The sequence below is a fragment of the Vipera ursinii genome, assembly GCF_947247035.1.
Source record: "Vipera ursinii genome assembly, chromosome: 1".
NCBI classification, from domain to species: Eukaryota; Metazoa; Chordata; class Lepidosauria; order Squamata; family Viperidae; genus Vipera; species Vipera ursinii.
The window spans coordinates 72,034,096-72,056,710 of record NC_139512.1 but is presented as its reverse complement, the minus strand read 5'-3'; the positions used below and the strand labels follow the sequence as shown (position 1 = coordinate 72,056,710).

Sequence of the window (22,615 nt, the reverse complement as noted above, 5' to 3'; positions counted from 1 at the left end):
AGTTGACGGTGTAGGTTAATTTGCTGTTTTTAAAATGCAAATAAGAGGGCTGGGTGAAACTTAAATGAAAGATACCAGGTTTTGCCTTATGGAGGCTTAGGATCTGTCTTTTTAAAAATTCTTACTTTTTTTAAATGTAAGCTCTCTCGCTCTCTCTCTCTCTCTCTCTCTCTCTCTCTGTGTGTGTGTGTGTGTGTGTGTGTGTGTGTGTGTGTGAGAGAGAGAGAGAGAGAGAGAGTCAGACAGACAGACAGACTGACTAGGCAGAGGGTCCATGAAACCCAATGATGTCAACTAGGTCTTGTAAACAGAGCAGCTGAAGTAGAACAAAACAGATCTCCCAAAAAGTACCTAAAAATTTATGACAGATGTTAAATTCAAAGCAGGCACTTTCTGATTTGAAATTCAGTCCCTTGTTAGAAGAAACCCCATTTAAATAATTCATTATCCTACTGGAATCGCTGAAGAATACTTCAATTGATTCCCCAAAGTTTGCTACAGAATTTGGGAAATGTGCTAGGAAAGACAGGTAGACTTGCCAGAACCTAAAGCAGGTTCTCACAGGCCTTCTTCCATAGGTAGTCCTTGACTTTTGACCATTCATTTAACAAAGTTTTGAAGTTTATGACAGCTTCAGGAAAAGTAACTTATAACCCGTCATCAAAGTTTTGACTGTTGCACTATCCCTGCGGACACATGATTGCAACCAGTTCACATTTATGATGGTTGCAGAGTTTTGTGGCATGTGATCAAAGTTTGTGACTTCTCCAGATGGCTTCCAATAAATAAAGTCAACAGGAGAAGTTGGATTTGCTTAATGAACATATGTCAGAGATGGAGGGAGGGGGGGAGAGAGAGACAGAGAAAGAGAGACAGACAGAGAGACTGGCCAAGCTATGGAGAAGAGTCAAGTGGGGAATTAATCTGGAGTCATTACATAGGCATAAGATGGTATGGTCTGATTCCCCCATTCCCTGAATGCCATTGGACCTGATCAAGTGTGACCCAGGTGCAGATTACCAGTCTGAAAGATTCCTGTGAAATAGACATGAGCAATAAAATAGCTCTTCATGTATGAATCTGTTTATTTGTGTCTGACACCATGTAATTTGCTTAACAACCATGATTCACTTAATGACCACAATAAAAATAGTTGTAAAATTGTGTCTGGTCACAATTTTAATTTTGCTTAGTGACCAAATTTCTGGTTCAAGTTGTGGCCCTAAGTTGAAAATTACCAGCACAAGTCTATAGCACAAAAATAACTGACAACTAAAAACTTGAGACATCTATTCCCACTTGGCCTTTGAATCCTTGTCATAAATGCCAAAGACATGGATTGCCTCTCTCCATCCCATCATAACAGCAGAATAGCTAGAGCATGTATCTAGAGAGGGATCAGGCAAAATACTGGCTTGAATGCCTGCGTGTGCACATGTATACAGAGTTGTTTTTACTTATTGTAGCGATATGAATTCAATAAACATATTTAAGAGAATGTGTAAGGCATTCAATCCGTTATTAAACTTTCAATTCCACTATTTTTTCCATTGCTTCAAACAAAAATAAAATATTGGTGAATTGAAGGAAAGTTCCAGATGCTCAGGTAGTTCAATAAAAACCACATTATTTGTTCACTGTAGGATAGTGGCCACTGGAATCTTTCTTTTGTATTTATATTTTAGGAGCCTGAAATCAAGCTTAAATTTTGCTACAAGTCAGCATTCTTTTCACTCAACCTGAACTCACTTTATCTCCAGCCAGGATCTTGAAAGAGGCCATAACTTGGTCAGCTGTATCAGTATCTGCCGTTTCTCGGGACATGAAGTCAATGAAGGCCTGGAATGTCACTACTCCAATGCGATTGGGATCCACAATGCTCATGATTCGAGCAAATTCTGCCTCACCCTGGGCCAGGAAATAAAATTCAGCAACAATTTAATCCAAAAGCAGCAGGAAATAATTGAATAGAAATTTTTTTGCACTTATAACACTATTCCCTAAGATAATTTTCCTATCCTTTAAATGCATGGGTCCAAAATGCCCATCATCTCCAATCAGCATGGGTTTTAACCAGATTGAAGAGCAACTAACGCAAAGAGCACTACGCTCAGCCAAAAGTAGAATGGATCTGAATGCATTTTGAAGATGCAAGGGACCCAAACCCAACATGTTTGAAGTTTATCTTTCCCCCCTTTTTTAAAATATAACTTCATTAAATTTCAACTCCCCCCCCCAACAATAAAATACAAACTAACATAAAGGGAAAAGGGGGAAGGATTAGGGTTAGAGACTCACATGGCTGCAGGAAAGGAAAGGTCAGATTCTGTCTTTTCCCCTCTGTTCTGCTTCCCAACAGGAATATACAAATCCCATTCAATCTGAAATTTCTCCCTAGAAGATGCTGTGACTTCAGCAAAAAGAAAGCTCTGACAAGTTCTGCTCCCTTCATCTTTTGCCTGTGTCCAGTTTTTCAGCACTCTGCATTTGTATCCCTCCTTCTTATAACTTTTCTTTTTCTACTCTTCCTAGACTAGAGGTTCCTTTTCAACTCTGCCTCCACTTTTTTTTTACCCCTATCATACAAATCAGGCATATTTTCCAAATTAAGGGCTACTGAGATTTCTATCTATGGACTTTTCAAATCTTTGTTTTAAAGATCATTTTTCCTCCGCAATGCCATCGGTGAAACAACTAGATGCTTTTACTTATAAGTGATAACGTGTAATATTTTACTGTTGCTAAAGTATACCTATATGCACATTGTAAATCAGTTCATATCCAGTTTTATAACCTGATACTAACATATTGTTTAATTTAATTCATTGAAAATTATGAGGATTAGCCCAATACAGGTGACAACTGGTTGTATCAAGGTTTAGAAGGACTAGAAACCAACCAATTTGATAAAATAACTTCTGAGTCGCTACCTATAAAGTCAGCCTGTAGCAGTCACTGAAATCCAAAAATCAAGATAAGTTCATTCACAAGTAATGTATTTTATCATTTCTACTGAGACATCTGGCTGATCTTCACAGTCATACCATGATTAGCTGCAAATGGAATGAGATCAGAAAGCCGTCCAAAAATCACAGCTAACTTTAATTTGATCACCATGGCTTACCTCTCTCTATGTGTGCATTGGAAATGTTGGAGCAGTCAGCTGCTGCTGGTGGAACATACAACTACTGAATTGTAGGACGCTGACAACACAAAATGTGCCAAAAATGTCTTGGCTGAGGAATTGCAGGATTGGGGGCAAATTCCATTAGTATGGAAACACTGCCGCTATGATCTAAATAGAAGCTGAACTGCCCACATGCGGTCATTGCTGGAATTGTCACTGGATTACAGGTGCTACATTACACACCATACATATGGTGGTGCAGAAATGTGTGCTGGCTCCTTCTGAATGCCAATGGCATGTGGGTGTCACTGCTCTGATTACTGGACTTCAGAGATTAGTGGACTTCAGAGATTCTGGACACGCTGTTGTCATTTTAATATTTTCTACTAACGTGATTCTTGGATTGAGTACATGTTAAATGCACAACTAGATGTCTTCAAGAGCAGTGACAGAATATCTCTACATTCCCAATGTTTAAAGGAATTAACACTATTAGAAATTTCAGTCTGGAAACATAAAATTACTCCTTCAGCAGAAGTGTGGTCTTGAAAGGAAATGTTATGCACTTGCATGATGGGCTAGTAATGAAACTAATTATTTTAGGAAAACAACCCATGAGAATAGACCTTATATAATTTTGATTCAGTCTTTACTATATTGCTTCTTTTATTCATAAGATTCCCAAAGGAACTAACATCAGGCAACATTCTGTTTCTTTTGAAAAACATAGCTCGCATTTAGACAATTCTTTCCGTAATTAATTCTCTTTCAGCACAATAAGATTTCAAATAATTTTCTGTTTGAAAATCACGGACTGATGAATTTTTACCTTAATTTTTTGATGTATGCCCACTTCCTTTTTAAGGGCCAAATATACCAATAAGAAAAGAAGTGTTGTTGATGCTACATTACCATATTGTAACCAATGGAGATAAGGAAGGTGTGGAAATCTTCAGCATCCATCATGCCAGTCTTCTTCTACAAAGAGTAATTTAAAAACAGAAGAAGAAAAAAAAAAGGGGGGGGAGGAAGAAACAGAAATGGGGAGAAAAGTCCAAGAAGAGATGAACTCATAGAAGATGTTATAAGCAATGGATATGCATTAAGAAGGAATGGAAGATGAAGCATTGGATGTAATGAACATTAAAATTAAATGAGAAAATAAGATTTGGACATTTTTCATAAAGATGAAATGGAAATTTAAATGTAGACAAACAGAGAAATAGTTACAGGGATATAAAAGAAATGGAAAAAATGAAAAAGCGAAGACAAGACAGCAAGATTTTAGGGAATTAGACAAATAGAAAGTTTAACACGCAAGTTTGAAAATGCATAAAAAGAAATAGCACAGTGGAGTTGTGGGGAAAAACCAGAAAGTAATACATGGAAATATGTGCAACAAAATATAAGAGCGTTGACAGGAGATGGATTAAAACAAAACCAAAAAAAAAGAGGAGGAAAAAATGGTTATTTCTTCATTTTTCAAGATCTGGAGATGTTTCCCACTAGCATTCAGTACCTGCGCATCGTTTCCAATATCGTAACCCAAGCTGATGAGGCAGGCTTTAAATTCTTCAGGGCCAAGAGTGCCGGAGTGGTCCTGGTTATGCAGTGTATCAGATAGCAGGACATGCATCGATGGTGATGTAAAACCAAGAAACAGAAAGGAGGTGTGGGGCAGAAAAAACAGAAGTGCACCATGCAGTGAATGAAGGAAGATACGTGGAAGAAGAACAGCATGCAGAAAAAGACAGAGGGAGGGAGAATAAAAAGTGCACAGGTTAGATACCGTGTTACCATTTCATTGTGCCAATGCATTAAAAAAATATTATTCATAAAATGTGACCTGACTAGCCAAGTGTGCGCATAACAACCACTGCTAATAAATACCAAGCGTCGAAAGTGGCTCTGCCCATCATATCACCCCTCATCATTGATTATATAACTTTAGAATTGCCATATTTCCCCAACAGCCAAGCACACAAAGACAATGAATTCAAAATCGTGCTCTCAAAATAAGAATAAAATCTTCTGAAGTAAATTATAGGTCCTAAGAAGTTGTAGTAATATCAGAAAGGATATTCTTTTACAAGTAACTACATTTTAACCAGGTGCAGTAATTTTTTAATCAAAAAGCCTAAATCTGCATTAGAATTCTGTTTGATATTTTCAATGTTCATCTTTGATTTAGAAATACATACATATAGCTATTTAAAAAATGGTTCACGTGGCATGGCACTGGATTTTCCTGTGAATGGATGCAGATTTTTCACCCTGTTGTCTGAACCAATGGTTCCTACTTGTTCATCTTAAAACAAATCAAATGAAAGGAAGAAGCCAGAAAAAAATTCTACAGAAACAACCCAGAATTTATGGTTCATAGCAAATGCTAAACAAACTACAGATTGAGCAGTCTGTAGTATCTTAGCCACACACAATCATAGGAGAAGTCAATAGATATGGTCAGTGCTTTTTTTGTCATAGAACGTACTGGAATGGAGTTCTGGCACCTTTTTTCGACAGATTTTCTAAGTTTTAAAAGTAACTTGAAAATTTGATGTTTGATCCATGTGGACTTGAATCACCCTGTCGAGCATAGCAGGTCGGCGGCAAAATCATTAAAATGGTGCATGAAGGCTGCTTGTGTGTTGAGTCCGATGCATGTGTACTTCATTCGTGCTGGTTGCGATGGCGCTGCATGGCTTGTGGCACTGCTCGGCTTGTGATTGGTCGTGTAGTCATGCACTGAGTGTTTACTGCGAGCGGTGACCATTATGTTTTGTTACACAACTGACGTGTGGGTGTGTGTACAGTGATTGAGTACGTGCGAAAGGTAATTTCTTTATTTTAAAAAATCATTGGTGAGAAGTGAAAATCTTTTTTTAATTTTTAGTGTAAAAGTGTGACCCCCCAAATTTAAAAATGAAAAAAATTACTAATTACTTCTCAACCACCGTTCCTGCTAAGAACTGAATATATAATTTTTAAATAAAAGATTAACAGGATGTGAGTTCCGGCACCTTTTTTCTTACAAAAAAACAACACTGGAAATGGTAATGCTAGAGTGCTGATTTGTTGCATCACGTGAACCATCACAGTATTAAAATGGAAATCAAGAAATCCCACAGGACATATAAAATCTACTGAATTGCAGCTAAGGCAAAGAATTAAACAGAGTCGAGTTTTACTGCATACTGTTAGATCATGATCTGACTTCTGGTCTTGTAACTACATGGGAAGCCAGACTAAGTGCCTTGTGGTCATAATGAATAAGGCATGTAACCTAGATCCAGTGTCTTAAGTTGTGGGGTGAGTTATATTATGAAAGTTGCCCGTGATCTTTTTGAGAAAAAGTTCTAAAAACCCTCCTGAGGTAAAAGCAAATGTGAAACAGAGGAGATACAGCCAAGAACAGAGACTGTTTCTGAAAGGAAGACACAACTGCTTGCCCATAGCAAAACCAATTTGCTCTGATTTTAGTGGTATATATGCTTTGTCTTTTCTGAGATTTGGCTTAAATCTCTCAAAAAGGCTTATGAATGGGGAATAATGCTGTTTAAATGTAAAATATTGAAATTACGTATATAAACCTAGCTATGGAATTACATATAAATACATTGTTGATAAATAATAAAACAACTCTGTAATCATTAGCTACTAAGAACTAGTCTCACCCAATGAATCTGGGCCTTTAAATTTTCATCTGAGAAGAAATATTGAGCCAAAAATTGAGAATGAATGAACTATGTCGTTCAACTGTTTCTATTAACCTTTCCTTTGAAAGATGCTGGTTTTAAGGGTTTCACAAAGGATTTCAAAATAATATTTGGACTGACACTAGGATTTGGGGTTTCAATTTTCATTCAGCCCCAGGAGACTCCCTCTGAGTGCTTACAAGTATTGCTATATTTTTCCCTTCTTACCCTGTCAAAGTGATTGAAGGAGGCACGGAATTCATTCATCTGTTCCTGGCTAATTCCTTTGGCGTCCCGAGTCAAAATCTGGTTCTCCACTTCATTGATAGTTCTAGCAGTTGTTGTGAGAAGCTGCTCCCAACCCACTCTGATGTGCTGGAAGGAAAAAACAAACAAAGATATCTTATTTCCAGACATTTTAGGCTGAGGGGCAGTATTTGATGCCTAAGAAGGCATCAAATGAAGTCAAGGAAACCTTGAAACAAATGTTCGTTAGGTAGTGATATTATGTGAAAACCCTATAGGAGAAAACTCTGTTAGCAAAATATCAAGAGTTTGGTAGCACCTTTTCTGACTAACAAATTTTATAAAAAGGCATAAACTATTGTAAACAAAAACATATGCCATTTAATAAAATGTGTTAATAGGAAAAGGTGCTACTTTATATGAAGACCCAGCTTCCTTCAGAAACCCATAATGGTAGAAAAACAGAAGGAAAGAGAAGAAGAGAACTGAGTTACAGTGAAGATGAGTGCGCCACTGAGAGTACCAAAGGGCCTAGTTGAGGATAGACTTCCTGGAGAAGGTCTACATATGTGGCTAAGAAACAACACCAATGTCAATAACCTAAAAAAAGAAACACACCTTAGGGATAAAGGTATTTCTAGATTTTATGGGCAGGTTATTCGTTCTATTAAATGTGAGCATGTAACTCTTTGCTTTACAGAACATGCCGATTTGGAATTGGGCCATACACAAACCATCTTTTTTATTAATTGCACATACACACACAAAACATCTTTCCATTGGCTCCATTTCTATTTTCTATTTCTGTATATATAGATAAAGAGGATTAAATCTTTGCTCCCTGTGTCCTTTTTAGAGAAGTTGATGCAACGGTACTCTGACAATGAAAAAAAAAAATCCTGTTTCTCTAACGCAGATGACTGGTACCTGAGACAGTCTTGGAAACAACAGCTGGCATATTGTAATTACTGCCAGACACAGTGATGGCAAAGCCTTTTTTTAATTCTCTGAGGGCTTTTGCTTTACCCCTGGGATCTCCAACATGGTGGTCATGGAGACGAACAAGCCTTGGGGGCCTGCCATGCTTTCTGTTCTACACTCGTTTTGAAATGTTTCAAATATTACTTACTTTTAGACAAAATTAGAAAGGAAGCTGGCAGACTCCAAACTAAACCACTAGAACTTCCTTATATTTCATACAGGAAACTTAAGTATCTTCAGAAAATCAAAAGGGTAAGCAAAGGCTGCTTTGTTTGAAAATGTGCCCACTTTACCTCCCCCCCCCCAAATAATTTTGTGGTAAATTGGAGATTGAGTGAGCATCCTGCAGGGTTACAGAATGTAGAGGGAAACAAACTCATCAATTCGGTAAAGGATGAAGTGACAAATGGGTGCTTTGTAATTGGCCACACTTACAATGATTGCTATTTTGTGAATGGATAAGACTTCCGCGGTAGCCATTTGTTTCAACAACCACACTATGCTCCGAAAAAAGTGCACCCTTGCTCTAAACTCTAGGATTCCTCTTCCTAAAATAATCTCTAAGTGCTGTGCAACCTTCATTGTATGAGAACAGCAGCTGCCAACTGCACCACATTCCTATGTTTATCTTAAACTAAGGAGATCCAAGTAGAAACTTTGGACTTTCGAGGTCTCCCTAACATGCCTTTGCTTACAGTACAGCAAATATTGCATTGCATTTATTTATATTTATACATAATGTCAGTGTCAACCAATGATATTGCTCTGCCATCCTTTGGCAAGGAATTCTTTTACACACAGCAGGAGTGTGTAATACAAACATTCATTCTCTTCAAAGATCCTTTCCTTGCAAGCTTATACAATACTCTAGTCTTTACCTCCATAGTGTAGTTGGTGTGCTTATTATCAAAAATCAGAGCCTCCTGAATCAACTGGTGATCTCCTTCCAGCTGATCAATCTTTGGTTTATAGTTCACGATGCTCTTCTCGTACTGCCGCAGGTGATTCAGCTGGTCCTCCAGAGTCCCATGCATCTCTATGGAGATGCGGCCAATCTCCTGTAGCAGCCCAAAGGAAACAGGGAGGTAAGTAACAAGTTCCAACATGAAAGGCATTTGCTCCAACTGTTCCCTAAATGAACTAAAATGCTTTAACCACAGGCCTTGTGGTCTCAAAAGAATTCAATTGACTTGCAAGCTTTTTAGAGGAAAGGTAAACACAACAGAACACTAGATCTTATGTCTTCTCTGGTGTGGATGGAGAATATCTACCTTGGGGCTTCCCCTACCACTGAAGGACATCTTCATACTTATTTCACTACAGAAAAATATAGTGCACTTCTTATCTCAGACACTAATCACTGAAACTGCTGTCTAACTTGACACAAGTATATTGAACTGCATTTCCCATCCTCTCCAAGTAATAGACCTTTGGCTGCAAGATGAGAAAAGGAAGTCCAATGCATCTGAAGGGTACCATACGGAGGAAACCTGTTTTAAATCCTTAATTCATAATTGGCAGTAGCTTCCTTTTCAGATAAAAATGCAATAGAGGCAATGAAATTATTGCAAAATGCAATAAAAGGCAAAGCACACAAGATGGTTTGCAGTCAATGTAGAGATGCATCCAATTGTGAGCCATTATAAAGTTAATCAAAAGCTAATTAAAAAGGATCAAATCTGAAAAAATATACTTAAAATACAAAAGCTCAATGTGGCCCCAACATGTGTCTCGTGTTCATTTGTCCACAATCCTTGGTCAAATTCCCCCAAAAAGATTTCTGAAGAGATCATTCTGAATACCAATGCTCTGTGGACAAACAGATGTGGCCTCAGTATTCTGCTGAAATTATTTTGGCTTGCCTAGTTCATAATGGCGGTGGCATAATGAATTTATTGCTGATTATATGAAACCAATTGATCATAAAGGCCCATTCAGATGCTATTCCAATTCCATGAGAATGGTACAAATGAGAGCGGGATTCAGGTTTACAGTTTTTCTCCTCAATTCTTGATCCCATGTAAGAGTCAAGAATAAATGGGACGTTTCTCATGTTTATCTGAAAAAAGTGTGCTTCTTCTATCTAAGCAAATGAAACATGGAGGGACTGTACAAGGCAAAGGATCATTCTACACTCTGTGATGTGTGCCTATCTTATAGTGTCAGAATAAGCAGGGTCCAATTTTTTTGGATTTTTTTAAAAAATGCCACAATTTTATCTATAAGCAATAAGAATTTTTGGCATTGGCCATTAAATACCTCTATATAACGATATGCTTTTTTACTTCAGAGGAAGGGAAAGCACTAGATAGCTACTCACCAGAGGAATTTCCATACTAAAATTGCTTACGGTGCTGGGACAGTGCTCTTCTATAGATAAGCTGAAAGGAGTATTAGATTGCACACTATATCTAATCAAGTGCAGAGTCAGTAAGCTGCATCTCTATACAAAATGCAAAAATGGCATGTCTATCTCATAATTTCATAGTTATTAAGTATCCCTCCTACTAGCGCATGCTTAAACATTTCATGACAATAGAGACCCTGGGTTAAAAATAAGCAAATGGAAGAGCTGGCATTTTGTCCCTCCAAACTTTCCAAGGATAGTTTATAAGGCTAGAAGCTGGTGAAGTCGAAAACATAATCGACTGATGTCAAGGCTTGGAAGAGAACAGCCGAATTTCTGTTGATTCAAAAGACTGTGAAGTAAAGAACTAGAGTGTATATATAAACCATATATATTCAGGAACGCTTTTGTGTGTAAATGACTTTTTGGTGCCTGCAATAAAGTAGCTAATATAATCTATGAGCTTTTACTGTAAGCAAACAAATATGAAATCAATATTTATGAAGCCTGAAAGTGTGTTGTCCTGCAAGAATTGTTCCCAACCGTACGCTTTGTTGCCTCATCACATTTTGTGGTGTAGGCAAAGATCACCTTTATTTGCAAGAGGACAGGGGATGACAGCCAAGTGCTGGGTGACCCCTGTCTTCAGAAGAAGACTAAAGAAGCCAGGATGAGGATGAGGCAACAGTTGCCACCATGGGAAACCATCAGCACCAGAAGAATTGCTACAATATGGCATTTTCCGTGCAGTGATAATGTTATGATAAGTCAAGTCCCTTAAACATTTTTGTAAAGTAGCTTTTCAAACAGACTTAACTGTGACATAAATTTGGCCAGAAGTAGAATATTTAACTTATTTTTAATAGAGGAGCTATTGCAAGGCTCAGCTTCTCATCTCACCATATTAACTGGAAGCCCCACCTCTACAATACCTTCTTTCAGCATTTTTTATGCAGTAGCAGCTGAAGATCAGCAGCCGAAAACCTCCCCCAGATCAATGGCGCCTTATGAAGTAAGGGCATTAATCCCCAAAGAGTGTAGCTAGTGTGCAGGGCTCAAAATGTCCCCAAATCAACTATGGAAGCAGCTTAGATCTTTCTTTCTCTTTTTGGATTATGTTTCAATAGAGTAAGTTCTTCAGCAGAAAAGCATCCAATTAAACATCCAGGTTTTACCTCCATCTTGGTTTGGATCCAGGGCCCAATGACATTGGCCTGAGCCCCAAATTGCTTGCGGAGTTTCTCATTATGCTGTTGGCGTGCATGTTCTTCCATCAGGGCCTGATCTCTCCTGGGTACAAGCTGTCTCACCTTTAGCAAAAATATAAAAATACAGAATCTTTTGCTCAGTATTGTCAAACGTGAACAAACAAAAAGGATTCTGAAATAGGTGAAGCAATATTTGCTACATTGACTGAAAATAAAACCATTATTACCATAGGGTCTTCGGTTTAACTGAACTCACACCCACAGATAATACAATCTCCACAGATGGGGCACGCACTAAACACATTAGGAGATCAGCCAGTACAAACTATATATAAATTCCAGTACAAGATCAGCCAGTACAAACTATATAAATTCCAAATAAATCATTTTTTATCTGCAATAACGCTAATAGCTACAACTACCTTTCCACAATCTAGTACCTATCAAAAATATTCAGACCACTTCTACTGAAATCTCCCAGGTTTTGGCCATGCTAGCTAAGAATTCTGGTATCTGCATTATTAATACTTGTAGGGCAACAGATAGAGAAAGGCTGGTTTAATCCATCATGCCTCTCAGTAAATACCTATCCTTTGACAGGTCAAGAGTAAGACATAATTCAGAATTAGCTTTTATTTATTTAATTATTATTTGAATTTATATATCGTCCTTCTCCCAAAGGACTCGGGGCGGTGTACAGGGCAATTAAAACACTATATACAACACATAATATACAAAAATTAAAATAAATTAAACCAAGTAGTCCTAAACAATAAAACACGTTCTAAAATTTAAAATTTAAAATCTAAAATCCCAAACCCTCAGTCCAGGCCAGCAAGTTCAAATAGCCAAGTCTTCAGGTCGCGGCGAAAAGAGCGAAGGTCAGGAGCCATCCAGAGCTCAACAGGGAGCTGATTCCAGAGGGCAGGCGCGCCCACAGAGAATGCTCTCCCCCTGGGGGCCGCCAGTCGACATTCCCTGACCGACGGCACCCTGAGGAGGCCCTCTCTGTGGGAGCGCACAGGATGATGGGAAGTTAACGCCAGCAAAAAGTACTCCCGTAAATAATCCGGGCCCATGCCATTTAGGGCTTTATAGGTCATCACCAGCACCTTGAATCTCACCCGGAAGACAACTGGAAGCCAATGTAGCTCGCGGAGCAGAGGTGTTACATGGGAGTATCGGGAGACCCCCCATCACAACTCGCGCGGCCGCATTCTGCACCAGCTGGAGCCTCCGAGTGGTATTCAAGGGCAGCCCCATGTAGAGAGCGTTGCAGGAGTCTATCTGAGAGGTCACGAGTGTATGAGTGACTGTGCGTAGGGCATCTCGGTCCAAATAGGGCCGCAACTGGCGCACCAGGAGAACCTGGGCAAAAGCCCCCCTGGTCACAGCTCCTATATGATCTTCTAAACTGAGCTGTGAGTCAAGAAGGACACCCAGGTTGCGAGCCCTATCTATGGGGGGGTAACACCTCACCCCCTATAGATAAAGATGGAATAGAGTGGACAACCCGAGATGCCGGTATGCACAGCCACTCGGTCTTGTCGGGATTTAGATGAAGCCTGTTCCTCCCCATCCAGACCCTCACTGCCTCCAGGCAACGGGACATCACGCCGAGGGCATCACCGGGTTGATCTGGGGTGGAAATAAAAAGCTGGGTATCATCAGCGTACTGATGATACCCCACCCCAAAACCACGAATGATCTCACCTAGCGGCTTCATATAGATGTTGAACAGAAGGGGCGAGAGGACTGACCCCTGAGGGACTCCACAAACGAGAGGCCTCGAAGCCGACCTCTGCCCCCCTGCCAACACTGACTGCGAACGACTCAGGAGGTAGGAGGAGAACCACTGTAAAACAGTGCCACCCACTCCCAACCCCCTGAGGCGCCACAGTAGGATACCATGGTTGATGGTATCAAAAGCCGCTGAGAGGTCTAATAGGACTAAGACAGAGGAGCAACCCCTGTCCCGAGCCCGCCAGAGATCATTCACCAGTGCGACCAATGCCGTCTCCGTGCTGTATCCGGGCCTAAAGCCCGATTGGTAGGGGTCCAGATAATCCGCTTCCTCCAGGAACAGAGGAAGCTGATGTGCCACCACACTCTCAACAACCTTCGCTAAAAAGCGAAGGTTGGAGACCGGACAATAGTTGTTCAAAATGGCTGGGTCCAGGGCAGGCTTCTTGAGGAGGGGCCTCACCACCACCTCCTTCAAGGTGGCAGGGAAGCTACCCTCTCTCAAAGAAGCAGTTATTACCGCCTGGAGCCAGCCTCATGTCCCCTCCTGGGCTGCATAAACCAGCCAGGAGGGGCATGGGTCCAATAAACACGTGGTGGAACTCAGCCTCCCCATGATCCTGTCCACTTCTTCCGGAGTCACAGGATCAAATTCTTCCCAAGTAATGTTCCCAAGACCGCTCAATTCCCCATCGTCAGACTCTGCCCAGTCGGAGTCCAAGCTGGCCTGAATCTGAGCGATTTTATCCACCAGATATTGACTAAACTCCTCGGCACGACCCTGCAGGGGCTCCTCCCTCGCCTCCTGATTCAGGAGGGAGCAAGTCACCCCAAAATCAACATCAAAGATTTCTTTCCTATAAAACAAGAGATGTGCAACAGAAAAGTTGCACAAAATATTGGGCACCTGAGAGAATTTACACAGAAGTTGCAGATCTAATATATACTTATGCAGTATAAAATCCCACTGAACTCAGGAAGATTTACTCCACAAAGAAGATGCAAGCAATGAACCACTAAAAAGTGCCAGAATGCCCAGAGAGACAAACAGCTTAATCTTGAAAGCAACTCACATGGTCCCATTTGCCATTGATTTCCTGTGGGCTGATAGTGGTGTAGGGATTGTTTCCTGCCATGTTGACATGGTAGGTCTGGACAATTTTTGACACTTCATTGTGGATGCCTAGGATAGCTTGTCGCTCTTTGTCAGCATCTGGCAAGGTAGCTTTAAACTGTTCATGGGCTGTGGTCAGTCCCTGACAAAACAAAATTACATAATCATGATAAATGACACACTTTCTTAAATATAAGATTATAAACCCTTGCACAGCGCAGAAAAATCTATATATAACAGATCAACAGAGAAGCACATGGCATCATTCTTTTACAGAGATTAGAATTTTTAAAAACAATTTGGAAAGAGAAAATTTAATTGGTGCAAATACAATTTCCTATAGTATAGCTGCTTAAGGATATGCCAGAAACATTATAAGACAAGTTTGCTAAACACATACCTTCTCTTTAACAACCTTGGAAGCTAAAGTTTTATATCGTTTAAGGGATAAATTTAAGATTACAGCTAATTCTTGCTGATGCAGGAATAATTTTTTTTTCTTTTTTAAACATAAAAGCATACCTCTGCATTTTTGACTAAGGCTACCTTATTCACATATTCATTCAACAAAAATCCATGACAGACTACAGCCAAACTTGCATTTTGATTCTATCAAGTTCAGGGACATCCAAAATAGACATGTCCCATGGCTTACCAACTATTGACAGTTTTAGATATCCAGACTAATGTTTTCAAATGAAATAGCTCATCTCTCCTTTGAGCATTAGATCTGGGTTTAAGAATTTTACTTGTATGCATTAAAACAGAGTTCCCCAACCTTTCTGGCTTGGTGGCCCAGAAGGAAAGGGAGCAGCAGGGAAATGTGCATGTGCGCGGCACACATGCACAAATGGGTGCACGCCCAAAGCTGGGGCTAGTATGCATGCACCCTTGGCACGCGCACTGCTGCCCACGTGCATCTGGGCCGCACGCACGCCCATGGCACGTATGCTGGCATCCGTGCACATGTGCAAACAGGCTGCTGGCATCTGCATGACGCTCACGGCGGTGCTAGCGTCCCCATGATGCGCAAATGGGGCTGCTAGTGCCTGCTTAGAGGTGCTAATACAAGTGGGGTGGGGCTCACCGGCTATTCCCGGGGCCCAGTGGCCAACAGGCTGCAGCCCAGTACTGGGCTGTGGGTCATAGGTTGGGGACCCCTGCATTAAAAGAAAAACATATTTGGCACATACATATTATGACTTAATCTTAATACCCACTCTTCTGACATGATACTCTTAACAATGACCCATGGAAAAGAAGAATGGTTATCATGTATAATTGTCTCCCTAGTTTTACTGAAACATGACATCTTACTTTAGTGGCACATGGGGTATCATCAGAAAAACTGATTTAGGCTGATTGTCCACCCCTAAAGGTAAAGGTAAAGGTTCCCCCGCACATGCATGCTAGTCGTTTCCGACTCTAGGGGCCAGTGCTCATCTCCGTTTCAAAGCCGAAGAGCCAGCGCTTGTCCAAGGACGTCTCCGTGGTCATGTGGCCAGCATGACTAGACGCCAAAGGCACACGGAACGCTGTTACCTTCCCACCGTAGTGGTCCCTATTTTTCTACTTGCATTTTTACGTGCTTTCAAACTGCTAGGTTGGCAGAAGCTGGGACGAGTAACAGGCGTTCACTCTGCTACGCGGCACTCGGGATTCGACCTGCCAAACTGCTGACCTTCTGATCGACAAGCTCAGTGTCCTAACCCACTGAGCCACCGCCTCCCCTGTCCACCCCTACAAATATCAAAAAGTAGATCTGGGGCATGGGCAAGAGACTGGGAAACTCTTCTTTTTCCTTCATATTCTGCATTTGCTTCCAGTTGTATATCTGGTATGGACTGGTACAGATGGACTGGTATGGACACCAATGCTTATTCATTTAGGGATAGCTGCTGTCACTTGCCTGTCTCTGTGGGAGAAGAGAAGCTATTTCTTGTTGGCAGACAGTGTTAGAATCAGCTAATGTAATGAACCTACCATAATCAGAGACTGAAAAGGTAGTATTTCAAACATACATACCTGAATCTCCTCAATTGTATGGACAATAAAGGTGTCCTGAAGGTCCTCCATAGCCCCCTCCATCCAATTATTGAAAGGTGCAGCTCGTTTGGCGTACTCTAGATATAGCTGATCAATCGTCTCCAGCAGTTTTTCTGTTCTCTGTAGTGAGTCCACAGAAAAATAATGCACGATAAGATAAAAATGTAAGTATTATATTATTTTGAACCATGAACGACCTAGATGGTGAGATGCAAAATGTTCTGACCTTACCAGAAGTGGTTCAGCCCTGCTCTATCCATCTCAGAATTGTTCCAATTTTGAACAATCTTGATAAGGTTGGAACATTTTACCACACACCCCTAATAACTATATCAATGGGGTATTTTTCTTGCTTATCTTTTTTCTTTTATTCTAAAGAAGGATATTTTCAAAATTATGTTCCTCTCTTACTCAGTCCACAAACCAGCTAGACATACAGATACATTAAATTTGAATTTATGTAAAGAATAAGCAATGGTCTGGAGTGGTACTCTGAGGATAAAAATGGGGGAATTCACAGTAAACTTCATAGATTCTTATGTTGTGTGTGTGGGTGTATGTAATAAATTAGTTCTGCATATAGTATCAAATGTCTGATAAGCTTTAAAATCTGATCTCAGCAATGTACACATTCTTCATTCCTTCCTTCTAAATTTCTCTATCACCATTTAACAGAAATTACCACAACCTGAACACAAAATAATTATAAAACTCTCCATGAAATAAACAGAATCAATAAATAATGAAATAGCTAAGTGCCAAATAAAGATCATGGAAAATAGAAACTGTATTTGCTTGACACTTAAATGACATGGAATCTCCTGACTTGAGATTATAAATATTATATAAATATAAATCTGAGAAAGTGAAATCAAATAAATTAGAATTAGATATCCATCTAATTTGAGCTCAAGTCAAAGCAAATTTTTAATCTCCACTTGGCAGTTGTCTTTGTTAACCTGATGCCCTTCAGATAATTACTATTAAGTTCTTATTATGAATCCAATTAAACATCTTCCAATGTTACATGGGTAGAACTTTGATTTCTAAAGTCTTTTAAAAGAACCACTTTTAAACTACCTTCCACATTTGGGGAATCATGGCTTGAGATTCTTCGGAATTACTGCAATACCATTTTCTCTATCTTCACCATTGGTTAGGGCTGCTGAAAATGATATTCACAGCTCAGCAGTATCAGGGGAGCCCAAGTACCAAACCTTGGATAGTTTCCCCTAGCAACTACCACAGAGGATTATTAAGTCAATTTTTACTTGCATGCTCCCAAAGTTTAAGAGAGGAACACTCAGAAAAACTAGGAAAAAATACATTGCAGGCCTAGAATGCGTAAACATCTTTTACCTCCAATGCCTCTCTTCGTTTTTGGGTTAGAGCTCCAAGGTTATCCCACTGGTCACATATTTTCTGGCATCTGGCATTGACACTTGGTGAATCATAATAATCCAGCTCACTAACAAAAATAAGAATTTAAAATAAGAGAGAAAAGAAAAACCTTTTATCCAACTCATTGGTAGAAGATTGATACAAAATATTTTATGAAACAATGTAAATAACTGATGACACACAAAGATCCAATCCTGCTATCCATTCTGACCACTTTGTCCAGAATACTTTTACACATAAAGATTTCTTCTGACATGTTTTCATAGTTTTTATCCCCCATAATTATGTAGCACCAATCACACCATTTTTTTTTCTATCTGCCTTGAATTTCTTAGTCATCGGTTGTATGAAAATCCAAGTACTAGTAAGAGCGATGTAGTTACCAGCCTTGTCTACACCCAATTAAAATTTAATTCTATTGTACCTGAACTTAAATTATCTCTTGCCCACTGAGAAGATACCTCTACTGCCTTAGCTGAGCTCAAAAGGCTAAGATGAGCCATACCTGCTTAATTACATCCTTAGGATGTAAGGTAGACTGGAAGCAACGTAAATGTTTGCAAAATCATAAAAAATATCCATCTAATTTAAGCTCAGGTCAAAGCAAATTATTAATCTCCTCTTGATAGTTGTCTTTGTTAACCTGATGCCCAAGAGATAATTACTATTATTTCCACGCTGGTTGGGAATGCTTGGAATGACAGTACTAGATTGAGGAGGGCTGATTTATGGGCTTGGATATCCTTATTTCAGCTTGCAGACAAAATTAAGTCTCACAAATGAATGATGAAATATGTAATCTATGCACACCAGCCATGTGTCTCCCATGGTTTGTTAGTGCATAGTTCCCTCTCTCACCCCAACAGTTCTTTTTTTGGAGCTCAAGTGTGTGTTTCTCTAAACTTCTGATTTTAAAAAGGAGCAGAATTGAATTTGAGAAGAAGAGCATCAACCAGCAAAAAGTAAACAGCGTGCATGTGGAAGTCATACTTAAGTTCTTGTGCAATAGCAGCAATCTGTTCTACACGGTCCTGGTGAGCAGCAAGGTCACTTTCAAATGCCTCGTGTTTCTTCAGCAGAGCCTTGATCTCTGAGAGGGTGGCAGTTTCATAATCCTTCTGTTGCAACATGGCTTCTTTGCCTATCAAGAGGTGGACAACAAAGGTGAATGAATAAAGGGCCTAAAAGTGATCAATTTATACAAGAAGTATCTTCTAATAGAAGTTCCTTTATAGCAGCTAATCATATTAGTAAGAAATAAGGTTTGTTCTGTGAAATACTGACTCAAAGCCACCATGTTTATTTTGTTATGTCTGATCCCCTTTAAGTTCAATCATTTTTCAGCCCTCCCCATTTTCTGGCACTGACATAAGCTATCCTATTGGAGGTTATCTTCCTTCCATTTATTCCAGAGGTGGGACTGGAATGCTAAAAATCTTTCAATGTTGCTGAGTGTGGGAGAGGATAGCCAATTTTCCAGTTTCACCACGACAGCCCAAAAAAAGAGACATAAAAGGAAATACACCTGAGAAAGGTAAGCATAAAGTGTGATATATGACATTTGTACAACTGACGGTCCCTGCACATCTTCCCTCTACTTTGCCATGGCTGATAAAGTGGAAGCCCTGTCCCTGTGAAAGAAAATTGACATTCATGGTATGATTTAATGTACTATTTTCATACCGCAAAGTCAAGATGTCTTATAATGGGACATATTTGGAGGCAGGGTATTATATCCAAAGCACCCCAAGTCCTTGCTAGGTGTCATTTAATAATAATAATAATAATAATAATAATAATAATAATAATAATAATAATAATAATATAAAGTTGGAAGGTCCCTTCCAACTTTATATTATTATTATTATTATTATTATTAAATGACACCTAGCAAGGACTTGGGGTGCTTTGGATATAATACCCTGCCTCCAAATATGTCCCATTCTAAGACATCTTGACTTTGCGGTATGAAAATAGTACATTAAATCATACCATGAATGTCAATTTTCTTTCACAGGGACAGGGCTTCCACTTTATCAGCCATGGCAAAGTAGAGGGAAGATGTGCAGGGACCGTCAGTTGTACAAATGTCATATATCACACTTTATGCTTACCTTTCTCAGGTGTATTTCCTCAGGTGTATTTCTCTTTTTTGGGCTGTCGCGGTGAAACTGGCCACAATTTCCACCAAAGGAAACTTTGACTGAAATGTAAGAACTGACTTAAAGAAGTAAGAGGAAGATCACGTGGAAGTCTTATAGGTGTAATCCAGTAAGAGTTTCAAAGATCACCAAGGTAAGTGTTAATTTGATGCAAGTTCTGAACTACCTGGAGACCAGGGTCAATAAAGCTTTGCAGACCAAATGTCCTACAGCAGCAAAAAAGCACAGGCAATTAGCACATTTCCAGTATGCTTGGTTGCAAACCGATTAGCATGTATCACTAAAACCGACTGAGCTATAAATAAATGGAGAATTTCTTCCCTGTTACTTGCAGCTAGGTTTTAAATACGAACAAGAGGAGATCTACTGTACTCTTGATAATCTAGAGTGGAAGATATCCACAATATCCATTCCAGGAGTAATAAGACAAAGTTCCACTTGTGGGGCATGGGGCCAGGAGAATTAATGCCCTTCTTCCTGAGCATTTGTGCTAATCTTGCTACTTGACCCTTTTTAAGTTGGGAAGCTTAGCTTTCTCCCAAGCTCAAGCTCTAACTCTTTGCTATTTGAAACAGAAGCTGATCCTGTCATTCTCCTCACATATAATTGCAATAATGAGAGCATTAGCAATTAGTAGGAGTTGCAGAAAGTCTGTGGTAGATCTTTGGTGCCAATTAAAAACATTTGTGGCCTTTTTTCTCTGGCTGGAAAACATGAAATGAAGCTTTCCAGCCTGTAATTGGTTGAAGTTGACCAAAGATGCACTGGTGGTCAACCAAACATAAAAAAGCAAATTGCTTGAACACCCTGAGATCAAGACTTCATTCACCAGTTTTTGCAACTGAGCCAGTATGCAGATATGTCATGGATTCCTTATTCATACTCTGCCATAAACCATGGTATATTTTCTTCAGTCAGGATAGAGCTCAGTTATTTCCTTCATTAGCTGAATTAAAATGCTGATTCCCCATTGCCTGATATGGAATTTGTTGAAGGTATTGTATGCAGCTCCAGAAAGCTTATTTTGGTCTTTGCTGTTGCTTTTGCTAGACTCCCCAGGCTACTAAGCATGGTCATCAGCCTGACATCTGCGAGAGTTGGATCTGGTGAGAAGGCTGTAAAGATTCTCCTGTAAGATAGAACAGAGCTGTGAGGGACCTTGGAGGTCTTCTAGTGCAGCCCTCTGTTCAAGGAGGACAACCTATACCATCTCAGACAAGTGACTGTCTGGTCTCTTCTTTAAAACCTGTAGTATGGAGTGCCCACGATTTCTAAAGGCAAGCTGTTCCACTGGTTAATTGTCCTCACCGTCAGGAAATTTCTCCTTAATTCCAGGTTGCTCCTCTCTTTGATCAGTTTCCAACTATTGTTTCTTGCCCGGCCATCTGGTGCTTTGGAGAATAATTTAACCCGCTCGTCTTTGTGGCAGCCCCTCAAATACTGGAATACTGCTATCATGTCACCCCATTTCTTCTTTTCTTTAGACTAGCCAAACCCAAGTCCTGCAGCCCATCTTCATATGTTTTAGTCTCCAGGCCCCTGATCATCTTAGTTGCTCTTCTCTGAACTTTTTCCAAAGTCTCAACATCTTTTTTGTAGTATGGTGACCAAAATTGGTTGCTGTATTCCAGGTGTGGTCATACTAGGGTTTTATAAAGCGGTACTAATACTTTTTGTAATCTTGATTCTATGCCTCTGTTTATACAACCCAGGATTGTATTAGCTTTTTTGGCGGCTGCTGCACACTACTGACTCATAGTAAAGTGATCGTCCACTAGGATTCCAACGTCCCTCTCACAGTTACTGTTTTTGAGCCAGGTCTAACCTAATCTGTACTTGTACCTTTGATTTTTCCTGCCTAAATGTAAAACTTTGCTTTTCTCCACATTAACATTCATTTTGTTGGATAGGGCCCATTGTTCAAGTTTGTCAAGATCTTTTTGGATCCTGAGTTTGTCTTCTGGGGTGTTGGCTATTCCTGCCAGTTTAGTGTCATCTGCACATTTGATTAGTTCCCCTTCATCTAAGTCATTGATGAAGATACTGAAGAGTATTGAGCCTAACTGGTACCCCACTGCTTAATTCTCTCCATGTGGATGTAGTACCATTGAGGACTACTCGTTGAGTACAGCTTGTCAGCTAGCTACAAATCCATCTGGTGGTGATGTCTATTATTCCACCTTTTTCTAGCTTACCAAGCAGTAGATTGTGGTCTACTTTGTCAAATGCCTTACTGAAATCTACGTATACTATGTCCACAGCATTTTGCTGGTCTTCTAATTTAGTCACTTTATCCAAGAATGAAATAAGATTGGTTTGGCATGATCTGTTTTTAACAAACCCGTGCTGGCTACCAGTTATAACTTTGTTTGTTTCTAGTTGTTCACAGATCTGTTTTTTGATTATCTTTTCTAGGATCTTCCCAGGTGTTGATCTTAGGCTGACTGGTCTGTAGTTTCCTGGGTCTGGTTCCCCCCCCCTTTCTTGAAGATGGTAACATCAGCCCTTTTCCAATCCTCAGGTACTTCCCCGGTGCTCCAGGATT

At 39.8% G+C, this 22,615-nt stretch overlaps 1 protein-coding gene across 4 annotated transcripts in view; it reads right to left on the bottom strand.

Annotated features, from left to right (window-relative positions):
- ACTN1 (actinin alpha 1) overlaps positions 1–22,615 on the bottom strand; it is a 129,306-nt gene that overhangs the window by 1,040 nt on the left and 105,651 nt on the right. For 3 of the 4 annotated variants that reach the window (XM_083349161.1, XM_083349164.1, XM_083349162.1), the window contains 9 exons: positions 18,899–19,049; positions 17,867–17,975; positions 16,487–16,627; positions 14,421–14,603; positions 11,572–11,706; positions 8,928–9,107; positions 7,051–7,197; positions 4,647–4,727; positions 1,750–1,908 (listed from right to left, as the gene is read on the bottom strand). In XM_083349161.1, coding sequence (XP_083205287.1) covers positions 1,750–1,908; positions 4,647–4,727; positions 7,051–7,197; positions 8,928–9,107; positions 11,572–11,706; positions 14,421–14,603; positions 16,487–16,627; positions 17,867–17,975; positions 18,899–19,049 — 1,286 coding nt within the window. Of the gene's footprint in view, positions 1–1,749; positions 1,909–4,039; positions 4,106–4,646; positions 4,728–7,050; positions 7,198–8,927; positions 9,108–11,571; positions 11,707–14,420; positions 14,604–16,486; positions 16,628–17,866; positions 17,976–18,898; positions 19,050–22,615 lie in introns of all 4 variants that reach the window. The other variant, XM_083349163.1, reaches the window with a different exon arrangement.